The 14,523-nt window shown below is 41.9% G+C and overlaps 2 protein-coding genes across 2 annotated transcripts in view; one reads left to right on the forward strand and one right to left on the reverse strand.

Moving 5' to 3' along the window:
* Window positions 1-14,523, reverse strand: part of rab35b (RAB35, member RAS oncogene family b) — a 761,740-nt gene that overhangs the window by 166,742 nt on the left and 580,475 nt on the right. The gene's annotated exons all lie outside the window — the stretch shown is intronic.
* The window catches only part of plxnd1 (plexin D1), an 82,198-nt gene that overhangs the window by 46,288 nt on the left and 21,387 nt on the right, over window positions 1-14,523 (forward strand). Inside the window, exons 15-19 of the mRNA XM_079826480.1 lie at window positions 3,194-3,333; window positions 5,491-5,664; window positions 6,458-6,542; window positions 6,741-7,007; window positions 7,936-8,085. Of these exons, the coding sequence (XP_079682606.1) occupies window positions 3,194-3,333; window positions 5,491-5,664; window positions 6,458-6,542; window positions 6,741-7,007; window positions 7,936-8,085 (816 nt within the window). The remainder of the gene's footprint in view (window positions 1-3,193; window positions 3,334-5,490; window positions 5,665-6,457; window positions 6,543-6,740; window positions 7,008-7,935; window positions 8,086-14,523) is intronic.

The following is a 14,523-nucleotide window of genomic DNA, read 5'->3' on the forward strand; positions in this document are numbered from 1 at the left end:
CTTTTGTTCTCTGTTCGTGTTTTTGTTCGTTCTTTTTCACACCCTCAGGTCGATGATCTTCTCTTGCATACACCCTTTTGTCTTCATCCTGATTTATTTTCCCATCACTCCCTCCGCTGCGCTTTAGACCGCCCTCGCCTCGTCTGCAAACGGATAGAGAACATTTTCACCCGATGTTTGCATGATATGATGTGTGTTTGAATGCATGAAATCGAGAGAGAGAGCAAAGACGACGCTCTCTAGATCAGCGCGGTTCACTGGTAATGGCCATGTGAACTTCAGGAGCGTTCTGTTTTGGGCGGATGTCATTTTCACATGGCATTTAGCGATACAGTGGTTTGTGTTTAAACGAGTGTGATTCGGTGCTACTGAGCAGATCAGATGCTTTTGCTTTTCCTGTGGAAAGTTGGTGCAATGTATTAAACAGAGCCGAGATCAGCGTATCTACAGGATAGTTGAGCTTAAATTGGTCGATGCCTTTAAAACATGGTAGCTGGTCCAACATTGCCCAATCTAACCCAGCTAACTTGGAACGTCAGGTAAGGTTATCTGAAAGTTCTTCCAGTAACGTTAATACAACGTTCACTCAGAGTTGGTCTTTAATAATGTTCCCAAAACATTAGCACAAAAACATTATTTACACATCGTTCATGGAGCGTTTTAGACAGTCGTCAATCATTTTTTAAATCTTACTACTGAGTAATAATAATTAACTACATGTACTTACTTTAGGGTTAGGGTTTGTTTGAGGGTTTGTTGCATGTGTAATCACGCATCATTTACCATGGTAAGTACATGTAACATATGTGTTACCGAATTTTCCTTTAAAGGAACACACCGACTTTTGGGGACTTTAGCTTATTCACCGTATCCCCCAGAGTTAGATAAGTCCATACTAGGGGTGTAACGGTGCGTGTATTCGTACCGAACCGTTTCGGTACAGGGCTCTCGGTTCGGTGCGCGTGTGTACCGAGTGCAATCTTTAACAGTTTAACAGTCGGCTTGTTTTAAGCGCGGAGCACACTTCAGTCCTAGTTCCCACACAACCATATTAGGTATTCAGTCCATTTGATCACGAAATTCAAACGATAAATGCCGTTTAGACGCTCTTTAATTTGATGACTGATCTCTGTAGACACGTCAGCTCAAGCGGCCGCGGCGCGTGTGTGTGAACGCGATCATCTGTGAACGCGATCATCTCTTCCTAAAGAATAAACATGAAAAAATATCTTATGGTATGTTGAGGATACATTAACACTGAAACATATCATATGTGGTGTAATCGCTCAATCAGTGTTTCAACCGCGGAAAGACGTCAATATTAAAACAGCTTGTAAACAATGTCATGTTGCATCACATTTACCTCAGGCAGTCATTCAGTGTCCATGGCTGTTAGTTCACTGGAGAAATCAACTATTTCGCTAAATATATGCTCTATATTAGCCTATATATTCATTATATTCTACTTAACCTGTTAGTGATGTCTTGATTATTTCATGTATGTTTAAATAAACCTGTCATGAAAATGACACTCACTGTGTATAAATTATTGTATTTCAACAACGAATTGGAGAAAAAACATGATTTTAGAAATTAGATTTAGAAATTAATGCAAAAACAGCCTTATGTGAAGCTTATGAGTGTTGATTATTATACCTAAAAATAAATAGCAACTGAATTTAGGCTAATAGTTTTGGTTCTGTTGTTAACCTTTAATATTAATGTGCAAGTAAGGGCTCCCTATATAGTTTACACAGCAATATCTTCAATCAAATTTTAGTTATAATTTAATTAATTTAAGGACAGACACTTTTTTTTTTTTCAGTAAACCACTGTTTAATAAAAATAAGTGAGGCAATTTTATAAAACTGCTGTACCGAACCCGTACCGAACCGTGACTTCAAAACCGAGGTACGTACCGAACCGTCAGTTTTGTGTACCGTTACACCCCTAGTCCATACATACCATTCTAATCTCTGTGCGTGCTATAACTCTGTCCGACGCACCCACCGCTAGCCTAGCTTAGCACAAAGACTGGAGGTAAACGGCTCCAACTAGCCTACAGCTCAATAAGTGACAAAATAACACCAACATGTTCCTATTCCTAATCGCAACTTTTCGTTTTCCGTCGGTCTTAGTACACGATGTTACTAAACACATCACAACATGTAAATAGGAAAATGTTGGTGTTATTTTGTCACTTATTGAGCAGTAGGCTAGCTGGAGCCGTTTACCTCCAGTCTTTGTGCTAAGCTAGGCTAGCGGTGGGTGCGTCAGATAGAGTTATAGCACGCACGGAGATGAGAATGGTATGTATGGACTTATGTAACTATGGGGGATACGGTGAATAAGCTAAAGTCCCAAAAAGTCGGCGTGTTCCTTGAACGTTCGCATAACCAAGAAAATTGGATGTTTTGAACGGTCAGAGAACATTCAGAAATAACGTTTTCATAACTTAATGGGAACATTAGCAAAACATACTTTGAACATATTTGTGTTAGCTGGACCAATTCATTACCAACTACCATGTTCCAAACAGGAGAGACGAGTCGAGTATCATAAGGGGTCAAGCATGAAGTTATAGACCATAAGACTACACAGGGCTAGTTTAGGTGGGAAATGAAGCTGGAGCAGAGCTAGAAAACATGGATGAGGAGTTATAAAAGAGGAAAGTTCGGCTCGTTCCCTGAGGAATCATTCCTCCTCCACAGCTCCTTCCTCAAACCTTTAGCCCACTCGCAGAGCTCAGGAAACATCTGTCTGAGCGACACACACACACTCACGCTTTAATATCCTCCCCTCCACAGGATGAGTGGAGTGTGTGTTCTGTACATGCCACATTACTTCTGAATGACATGCTAGTTTAAACTAACCTAACCTTCCAGAACTGTTTATGTGATCAATGCTGCTGCACTCTGACTTTATCAACACAGCTTTAGCTGTTTAACATTCTGGAGCCTGAATATTGAAATGTCTTACCTCTAGTTTACTTTTACAACACCTTCCTGATGGAAAACACAGTTAAAGTCTGCTTAAAGTGGTAATTGCACATTAATCCACGCTGGTTTAGTTGCTCTTCTGGCAAAAGCCTGTCACATTATGGGGAAATATTGCTGTTCTATTAGCTCTTTCCAGATCAGATTTGGCACTGCATAGAACGTTACACTTTGAGTAAGTGTTTTCTCTGTCGCAGGAGCCCAAACTGCTGGAGTTCACGCCACGGCAGGGTCCTCTCGCCGGAGGAACCAGACTCACCATCCAGGGGCAGTTCCTGGACGCCGGATCAACCGTTAACGTCAAGATCAACAGGACTCAAGACTGCAGCATCTTCATGTAAGTGTGGTGTAAAATGTGTAAAATGGTATGTTTTTTATATATCATTACTTTTAACCTTGTCTCCTAACCAGACGTGATGCAATAAGATTCCAGCAACATACAGTTTGTCTGTTCACATCAGATGTGACACGACTACGAGACATGACAAAATCTATCCAAAATCACAGCCAATCAGAAGATTTGTGTGGGCGGAGTCTCTCTGCAAGAGTATGGCACTCATAACCAAATCCATCCAAAATCACAGCCAATCAGAAGAGTGTATGGGTGGAGTCTCTCTGGAAGCACACTGCACTCGCAACCAAATCAACCCAAAATCACAGCCAATCGGAAGAGTGTGTGGGCGGAGTCTCTCTGCAAGAGCACTGCATTCGTAACCAGATCAATCCAAAATTACAGCCAATCGGAAGAGTGTGTGGGCGGAGTCTTTCAGCAAGAGCACGGCATTCGTAACCAAATCAATCCAAAATTACAGCCAATCGGAAGAGTGTGTGGGCGGAGTCTCTCTGCAAGAGCACGGCATTCGTAACCAAATCAATCCAAAATCACAGCCAATCGGAAGAGTGTGTGGGCGGAGTCTCTCTGCAAGAGCACGGCATTCGCAACCAAATCAACCCAAAATCACAGCCAATCGGAAGAGTGTGTGGGCGGAGTCTCTCTGCAAGAGCACGGCATTCGCAACCAAATCAACCCAAAATCACAGCCAATCGGAAGAGTGTGTGGGCAGAGTCTCTCTGCAAGAGCACGGCATTCGTAACCAAATCAATCCAAAGTTACAGCCAATCAGAAGAGCATGTGGGCGGAGTCTCTCTGCAAGCGCACTGCACTCATAACCAAATCAATCAAGAATCACAGCCAATCATAAGAGCATGTGGGCGGAGTCTCTCTGCAAGAGCACGGCATTCGTAACCAAATCAATCCAAAATCCCAGCCAATCAGAAGAGCGTGTGGGCGGAGTCTCTCGAAGCACACTGCACTCGCAACCAAATCAATTCAAAATCACAGCCAATCAGAAGAGCGTGTGGGCAGAGTCTCTCTGGAAGCGCACTGCACTCGCAACCAAATCAATCAAAAAGCACAGCCAATCAGAAGAGCATGTAGGCGGAGTCTCTCTGCAAGAGCACGGCATTCGTAACCAAATCAATCTAAAGTCACAGCCAATCAGAACAGCATGTGGGCGGAGTCTCTCTGCAAGCGCACTGCACTCATAACCAAATCAATCAAAAAGCACAGCCAATCATAAGAGCATGTGGGTGGAGTCTCTCTGCAAGCGCACTGCACTCATAATCAAATCAATCAAAAAGCACAGCCAATCATAAGAGCATGTGGGTGGAGTCTCTCTGCAAGAGCACGGCATTCGTAACCAAATCAATTCAAAATCACAGCCCATCAGAAGAGCATGTTGGCGGAGTCTCTCTGCAAGCGCACTGCACTCATAACCAAATCAATCAAAAAGCACAGCCAATCATAAGAGCATGTGGGCGGAGTCTCTCTGCAAGAGCACGGCATTCGTAACCAAATCAATTCAAAATCACAGCCCATCAGAAGAGCATGTTGGCGGAGTCTCTCTGCAAGCGCACTGCACTCATAACCAAATCAATCAAAAAGCACAGCCAATCATAGGAGCATGTGGGCGGAGTCTCTCTGCAAGAGCACGGCATTCGCAACCAAATCACTTCAAAATCACAGCCAATCAGAAGAGCATGTGGGCGGAGTCTCTCTGCAAATTCTTTTAACATGAAATAAAGCACATAATTAGTACCTGAGATAATCATTTTCGTAGTTTTTATGTTGGTGTCCCAGCCATGATGTTGTAGAAATATAAACCATTTCTAAAATAGAATCTCCTTTCGCCCGTCGCATATCATTAGGACAAAAACTCTGATTAACAGACGCATTTGATTGTGTGTCACAGCGCATCTGGTTAGGAAATTATGTAATTAATTTGCTAAACATTTAACAAAGAGTAGTGTTCATTAAAATGTTAAATTTGGTATTACATCAGGAATGGACTTTTATAAGTGAATTAGAACCTAAATTAAATTAGTCTGAACTTTCATTTTGGGTGAAGTATACATGATGCCTATTGTCAGATTGTTGTGGCGCGATACACTGCTACAGTCCTGTATATCATATGAATCTGCTGTGTGTGTGCAGGTGGTCCAGTGATGTCATCCGGTGTGTGATGCCTCCCGCCGCGCTCGCAGATGACGTGTCCGTGTGTGTGGTGTATGACGGCCGGCCGTGCCTAAGCGCTTCACCCAACTTCACATTCACCTATGAGAAAAACCCCACCATCAGTCAAATCAAACCCAACAAGAGCTACCTCAGGTATGACACGACACAACTGATGAACTACAGGGTTACTCAAGTGTTGCTCTGCTGGACTGCACGAATGCAGTCCCAGCCGACAGGAAACGTTCTGGCATGGTTCTCTCAACGTTAGGAACAAACATTCCTCCAGTCACGTTAATAGAATGTTTATCTTGTCTTTAATAATGTCTCAAAACGTTACATTATTTATACATCATGGAATTTTTTTTCTGAAACCTTCAAAATATTCAAAACGTTCGGAACATTCAAAAGTAACATTCCCATAATGTTTGAAGAATGATACAATGGAATGTTTGCATAACCAAAAAAACCAACACAAACCTGCTCTGAAGTCAATAGCACAGTATTATTTGTGTTATTTAAAGGGTGTGTTAGTAATATGAAGGCTCACAACGCACGCACACTCTGCTTATTACACACACAGGCACACGCAGCAGCACACACACATGTTTAAATATTACAAATAAAAGGATTCCTCTCTGGAGAATCGTTCAGTCTTTTCGCTCGCATGTAAATAGTGAATCCTCCATGGTGTGAGCGCAACTGGCTTTTAAAGGGAATGGGAGATGAGACTCTGATTGGTTTATTGCACGTTACGCCCTAAACACACCCATGACTCATTAAGAGACTTGGGACAAACCTTTTGGACCATGCAACCATGAGCTCAGATCGATAAAATAGGGCCCTAAGTTTGGCTCTCATCCAATTCAATTCAATGGAGAGGATTCTTTGGATTGCAGTGTGTCACATAGATCTCTCTTCCTCTGTATTTCTCATGGGACGGTGTTAGTGGTGGGCGCAGTATCTCTGTCACTGGATTCGGCTTCAATCTAGTGCAGTCGGCCATGATGGAGGTGACCGGGATCGGACAGACGGTGAGAAATAATGCCTTTTTATTGACTAGAGATCAAAGTGCTGATATTTGCGTGATATTTCAGTGTGTGCGCTCATTCATGTCAAGCCAAGGCCGCTTTATTTCTACAGTGCTTTATACAGTACAACAGGAAAATCTGTGATGCAAAATATGAGACATGTTCAGATTCAGATTCAATATTAATGTCTCCTTTCTGCAGAACTGCTCGTGTGTGTCGTCCACTCTGATGGTCTGTCAGTCTCCCGCGGCGGCTCAATCCCAGCAGGCCACGGCTCACTTCTACCTCAACCAGGTGCTGTACAGAGGAGAGGACGGGTTTCCATCGGGTCAAGGGCTGGATGAGGACGAGGAGCCTCTCCCTGACCCCTTTCACTTCGACTACGTGGAGGATCCACAGTTCTATACGGCCAACAAAGAGAAGCTCATCAAACATCACCCTGGAGAGCCGCTCATTCTCGTCATCAATGTGAGTGTGTTTATTTGAGCGATTGGCTCGAGAACACAGAAGGCCGTCCTACACTGAGAAAACTCAAATGTCTTGAAGTGCATTTTTATATTTGTCGAAAATCATGCAGTTCGTCTCAAAGCAAATGACACTCTCCAGAGAAAAAAATTAAATAAACAATTTGGTTTAAATAATATTTTGAGTTCATGTGCAGAAACACATAATTATTATATAATTCAGATGGGCTACAGGTTATTTTAACGGTATGCCAAAAAGTGTTTACTTTTAAATGTGATTTACCAGTATTTACCATACTTTCAATACAAAAATGTATTCAATTCAATACATATGCAGTATGAAAATTATTTTCAAATAAAACCATTTTCTTTATCAAAAAGTATTTTTCCAAAAGGTATATCTTGAAAAAGGGAGTCGTCTTATATTCTAAACAATACGGTAATGCGTTACTCCCTAAAAAAGTAACAGATTGTGGTAATTAATGACTTATTATGGAAAGTAATGTTACATTACACAAGTTCTATTTATTGCAAATGTAAAGACCCTTTCACACACACACACACACACAGATAAGTAAGTATTGTGTGGCGGGATGTTGGGAGTCTCTGAGAGTCAGACAGGAAGTAGCTAACAGGCGTAGCAGAGCGAGGGAGTTTTATTTTCATTCTCTCCTAAAGAATTGGGGAGGAAGGAAGGAAGGATGAAGAGCTGAAGCCAGTGTCTGTGTGTATGTGGTTAATTATCATAGGATGTGTAGTTGCTCATGTTCTTGTCATAAACAGTCGTGATTCTGTCAATCATTGGTTTCTGTCTCCACTCTGAAATCCTGGGCAGAATCCTCGTCCACGTACAGTATCTGTATATTCACCACCAATACACACTTTCTCCCATATCTGCACTGAGATTAACAATCCTTGTGTTTGTGTGTCAGAAAGGGCCGAGTGAGCTGGACCTGACACTGGACGAATACTCCGTGACGATTGGCTCAGACCTCTGTGACATCACCTTCCAGAACGAGCAGCTGTTCCACTGCACCATCAACCGGTCACTGAGTGCCAGCGCTGGAGACCTGCCCGTCACGGTGAGTACACATTCAGACAGATGCTCATTCAGAATGCACTAATGAGGAGAAATTATCATAAAATTATCATTCTGCCAGCTCTTACTCTCGCTCATTTCCTTCCGAACCTATATGACTTTCTTTCTTCTGTGGAACAGAAAAGAAGATATTTTAAGAAATATCCCGCTCAAAATGTTACGTTCCCAGAACGTTCTGAGACGGTCAGGATGTGGATTTCTTTTAAGGGTTGGGGGACGTTATTTGGAGGACCTTCAGGGAACATTCAGGGATGTTCTGGGAATGTTTAGGGGACCATTACTATACTACATTCCCATAACGTTTGCAGGACCTTTAGGGCAGGGATTTTCAAACTTTATGATGCCAAGGACCCCCAAATACAATGAATCTTTTATGAGGGACCCCCATCCTAAATTCCATCTATTTTTAAGAACAAAACATTCAACCTGTTAGATAAATTGTGTGCCATTATAAATACAAAATATTGTTTCCAAACTTACAAAAGGGGACTATAGTGAGAAAAAATCACTAGAAAGATACAAAGCAAACATATACACATCTGGAAAGTAGCTTATGTATATGGCAAGAAATGAGAGAAACATTTAGAAATGAAATTTTTGCTTTGTCTTTTTATTTTCTTAGAAATTTTCTGAGGACCCCTTAGGACCTTCTGGAGGACCCCTGGGGGTCCCCGGACCCCCGTTTAAAAAAAACCCTGCTTTAGGGGACCAACCTAGAATGTTATTTTTTGGTCCTATTTAGGTCCTTCCATCACATTTACTGAATGCTTTCATAGCGTGTTTGTGTAAATCAATGTACACTGGGCTGCTTTGCAAATGAGGGTCAGTAAAACACAGGATTTGCACAAAAGTTGCTTCTGAAAGATGGATCAACACCAACTCCTTGTGATTCAACTTCTTATCCAGAACACGCAAATACTACACTTAATAACGTGTGTGTTTGCAAATGGCCTTTCTGAATGTGCTAATGTGGCTGATGCTGTGTTCACACCGAACGCGAATAGAGCGTCTGGCGCGTGTGATTTCCATGTTAAGTCAATGAAAAGGTGCGTTGACACGCGTCTGGAGGTCCTACGGCGCGATACACGCGTTCCGCGCGGCGCGATGGACACGATTCCGCCTCGTCACTTTACCACGTGACAGCAGCAAGCAGGTTCCTGATTGGTTAACGTGGCGCGAATTGATGCCAAAGTTCAGATTTTTCAACTCTGGCGTCAGATGCGAATTCGCTTCAAACGCGTGAATGCACATCCGTATCGCGCAATCGCTCAATTCGCGCGAACTGGACGTGCATTATGCGCGAGTGGTGCTTTTTGTGCATTCACGTGTTTGAAGCGAATTCGCGTCTGACGCCAGTGTTGAAAAATCTGAACTTTGGCATCAATTCGCGCCACGTTAGCCAATCAGGAACCTGCTTGCTGCTGTCACGTGGTAAAGTGATGTGATGAGAAACCCTGCATAATTTAAAAATACTACTATTGTGTCACAAGATGTAGTTTTAAGACTTTTTCAGGTGAGAATGTAGTTGTTTAAAGCTCAAATCTGTGGTTTATTTATAAAGAGAGCGCCTATTATTAAAAAAAAGAATCTTGTGTTTTTGGAGTTGTGAGATCCAGGCGATCACCGGACGCTCAGCGCTCATTAACCCCGGCGAGAGCAGCCTTTCCTCGGCTAGTCCTTCTGCCGTCTGCTGCCGCTCTGATGTCCTGTAGTGGTGCGTCTTGTGTAGATCTAACGGGCGATCTTTGGTGTCATGAATCTATCATTTGTTGTCTGCCAAATCGTTTTGACTGAGGGCAAAGAGAAGTTTCATAACTTTATTTTTTAAGGATATTTAAATATACATGCAGTGAAGATAATGTAGGAGTTGCCTGGACCACATTTGTGTGGCTATTAATGTTTAATATATATTTTTAATGAAAATGAAAAGAGGCAGAGTGGTGTTTTATGACATATTTCTCCTGGATAGTCTTGAACGCGCGTCTATTTCGCTTCAAGCGCTTGATTTCTATGCGCGTTCAATTCGCCGTGGACGCGCGAATGGATTCAAAATGTTCACGCCTCAAACTAGACGTGGTAGACGCGATTTTGACGCTCTATTTGCGTTTGGTTTGAACGCAGCATAAAGCTACCATTGTCTCTTACTGTATTCACAGTGACCAGAGCTTGTTATTTTTAGCCTGAAAATGCTCATCTGTGCAATTGAGAAGCACACTTTCATTACTTCTTAAAAAAAATAGGGACATAGCTCTGATTACTGTGAATATAGTCAGAGGTAATGGTAACTTTAGCCACATTAGCCGTCAGCGTCCTAACAAGCACATTCACAAAGGTGATTTGCGTACATTCACAAAATATAACGTGCGGTACTTACATGTTCTGAAAATGATGTTGGACAAACAGTTGGTATTGATCCATCTTTGAGAAGCAACTTTTGTGCAAATCCTGTTTTACTGACCCTCATTTGCAAAGCAGCCCAGTGTAGATTCACACAAACATGTTCTGAAAGCATTCAGTAAATGTGATGGAAGGACCGAAATAAGACCAAAAAATAACATTCTAGGTTGGTCCCCTAAAGGTCCTGCGAACGTTATGGGAATGTAGTGTAGAGACTGGGCACTGAACAAGATATGTTACAGCGCAGTCCTGAATGAAAGTCCCCATCTGACTAACAGGGAACCGTATAGGAATGCTCTGTTAATGTCCCAAATGTCCTCTTTGTAATGTTGCTGTGTGACCATAGTGGATAACTAAAATGAAACGTCCCCCTAAAGTCATATCAGAAACCTTGAACTGCAGCACTTTCATAACCAAAAGAGGACATTTTAGGAATGCCCCTAATGTTCTATAAAGGTTCGGGATGTTCGTCACCTTTAGAGAACTTTAGGGAACGTTGTGCAAGATCCCCTCCCACGTGGGATCTCCCCAGTTGACTGGGAACATTCTGGCAAGGTTTTCTCAAAGTTATGAGCAAATGTTCTTCCAGGAATATTAATAGAATGTTATCTGGTCTTTATTAATGTTCTCAAAACAATATTGTTTGTGGAATGTTTTTTCTGAAACATTTTAGTTTGATGTTTGTCTAACGTTTTTTAAATGTTACTTGTTACAGAACATTCAGAGAACAATCAAAAGTAACGTTCTCATAATGTTTGAAGAATGGACAAACAAATGTTCCATTAATGACATTAGACATTTTAAACATTCAAAGAACATTCAGAAATAATGTTTTCATAACTGAAAGGGAACATAAGCAAAACAGCAGAGTCAGCGCTTTATTTTTTTTGTCTATACACTGAAAGTCAGTGTGCTCCAGTGTTGCTCAACACTCCAACATTCTTCAAAATATTTTCATTTATGCTCTAGAATGATTGTTTTTGGGTGTCCATTTAACACACTCAACTTTTAATCCTAAAAATGTACAGTATTTCCATACTACATTATAGAACAGAAATTAACATTAGCCCTGTTTCCATCAGGTTGGATGGGGAGATGTTCAAACGGGTTCAAGTCTGGGCTCTAGTTGGGCCACTCAAAGACCTGAGTTGTCCCATTGCCACTACTTTCTTGTCTTGGCTGTGTGCTTCAGGTCGTTGTCCTTTTAGAAGATGAACCTTCAACCCAGGTTGAAGTCCAGAGCGCTCTGGAGCAGGAATTCATCAAGGATGTCTATGTACATTTCTGCATTCATCTTTCCCTTGATCCTAACTAAATTCCCAGTTCCTGCCGCTGAAAAACATCCCCACAGCATGATGCTGCCACCACCATGCTTCACTGTAGGGATGGTATTGGTCAGGTGATGAACGGAGCCTGGTTTCCTCCAGACATGACGCTTGCCATTCAGGCAATTCCAGAGAATTTTGTTTCTCATGGTCTGAGAGTCCCTCAGGTGCCTTTTGGCAAATTCCAGGCGGGCTTTCATGTGCCTTTACATGGAGAGGCTTCCGACTGGCCACTCTACCATACAGCCCTGATTGGTGGAGTGCTATAGAGAGGGTTGTTCTTCTGGAAGTTTCTCCTCTCTCAACAGAGAAACGCTGGAGCTCTGTCAGCGTGATTGGGTTCTTGGTCACCTCCCTGACTAAGGCCCTTCTCCCCCGATAGCTCAGTTTGGCCGGGCGGCCAGCTCTCAGTCCTGGTGGTTCCAAACGTCTTCCATTTACGGATGATGGAGGCCACTGTGCTCATTGGGACCTTCAATGCTGCAGAATTGTTTCTGTACCCTTCCCCAGATCTGTGCCTCGATAAAATCCTGTCTCGAAGGTCTACAGACAATTCCTTGGACTTCATGGCTTGGTTTGTGCTCTGACATGCACTGTTAACTGTGGGACCTTATATAGACAGGTGTGTGCCTTTCCAAATCAGGTCCAATCAACTGAATTTACCACAGGTGGACTCCAATCAAGTTGTAGAAACATCTCAAGGATGATCAGTGGAAACAGGAGCACCTGAGCTCAATTTTGAGTGTCATGGCAAAGGCATGCGGTTTTTATTTTTAATACATTTGCAAAGATTTCAACCAAACTTCTTTCAAGTTGTCATTATGGGATATTGTTTGTAGAATTTTGAGGAAAATAATGAATCAAATCAATTTTGGAATAAGGCTGTAACATAACAAAATGTGGAAAAAGTGAAGTGCTGTGAATACTTTCCGGATGCACTGTATATTGAGTTATGATGTTCCCAATTTTAAGTAAGCAGAACTATCAAGTTTTGAGTTTGTAGTACTCATGCACGCTCCTAACTTGAAGTACTGAGTTAGCTAACTCATACATTCTGATAGCAATCAACATAACATTTTGTTAATTAACTTCTTTTCTTTTAATTCTCTTGCAAATCAACTTCACTGTTAACCCTAATAAGTTGTCAGAACTTTAGTTTAAGTTAGATTTTTATTATTTGTATCGTTCTTAACTTGAAATATTTGAGTACACTAATTTATACAACTTAAATTATCAGGTTATCTCAACATAAATATTTTGTTAGCTATAGCAAACTATTTCAGAAAATGCCAACTTGCTAATTTGCTAACATGTGACCAATAGCATGGTGTAGGGTATATTGAATGAGTACAGCAATATAAAACATGCAACGATGGTAACTCTCCAAAAACACACATCAACACAAACTCTTCTACATTAGCATAACAAAACAGTATTCCCTACTAAATCTCCCTTACCATTAACACTTAATTTGAGCATTTACTCTCCCCTTTGAGTACCATGGGCAAAGCCCAGTTTTAGTTAAACTTAAGTTTGTCTAAATGAAAGGAAATGAGTTCATAAAACAATGAAATAGTTCAGATTACTTGAAATATGTCAGTGCTGTGAACTCAAAAGAAAAAGAAAGTGCTAAATACTCATAACGGTTCATTTGACTGAACTAATTTGTTTAATTTAAGTTTGTCCTACTCAAACCAATTCAGTATTTTTAAGTGTTAGGGTTTGCAGTGTTTGAGTATCTTTTGTCGTGGTGATAAACGGAGCCTTGCATACACTGTTGCACGGCCCAAGGAAACCCTGTGGATTAAGAGCTTCACACGCTGCAAACTAACTGTTACTGGAGCCTGGACGTCTTTATTTGTGACTCACACGCCCACATCAGCGGTATCAGTGAGTTGAATCTGACTCTAATCACACGCTACCAGCGTAACCATCACTCCTCATCACTTTATTCTTTATCTGCTCATCATACCGCTCTCGCTCGGCCGCTGGAGCTTAAAGCAGCGCTGGCATTTCTCCGGCTCAACATCAAGCATGAAAACAAGAGTTAATCAAGCCCTTAACCGCCCTGCTTGTTTTCATGTCTGAATTCCCTGTTCCTTTGTTTGGTCTGATTATGAAACACACACACACACACACACACACACACACACAGAGCTATATATATCACGGCCGGAGCGCTGCATGACACAGCTAATGTAGCAGAGAGAGCACTGAACGTCTCAACAAACAGTGGAAAATATCACAAACATCAGAGTCTGAGGGCAAATGAAGCATCCAGAGCGGCTTCCACACACACATGTGTTTCATGGGAACGGGAGAGTGTGTTCTCATGTATTCCCATGCACTGTGTTCATGCCAGATGTATGGATTTGCATGCTGGCCGTTTTTCTACGGTTTATTAACAGGACAAATGGTGAGTGACTGGAAACCACAGGGTTAGGAAGTGAAGCGTGGACATTCTGTCATCATTTACTCACCGTCATGTCACCTCTATCAGACTGTCTTTGATCTGTTGTACAGAAGGCCTGAGCTGCTCTTCTCCATACAGTGAAGAGAAGGAATCACACAGAACTCGCTCTTATGACTGGAACATAAAGCACGAGGTCTAGAGAAGTGTGTTTTAGAAGTTGAGCTTTTAACTTGAGCGCCGCGTGTTTTCATGGAAAAACAATGGAAAAGAACCGCAGTGGCACTCT

This window comes from Gobio gobio (genome assembly GCF_949357685.1).
Source record: "Gobio gobio genome assembly, chromosome: 10".
In the NCBI taxonomy this organism is placed as follows: domain Eukaryota; kingdom Metazoa; phylum Chordata; class Actinopteri; order Cypriniformes; family Gobionidae; genus Gobio; species Gobio gobio.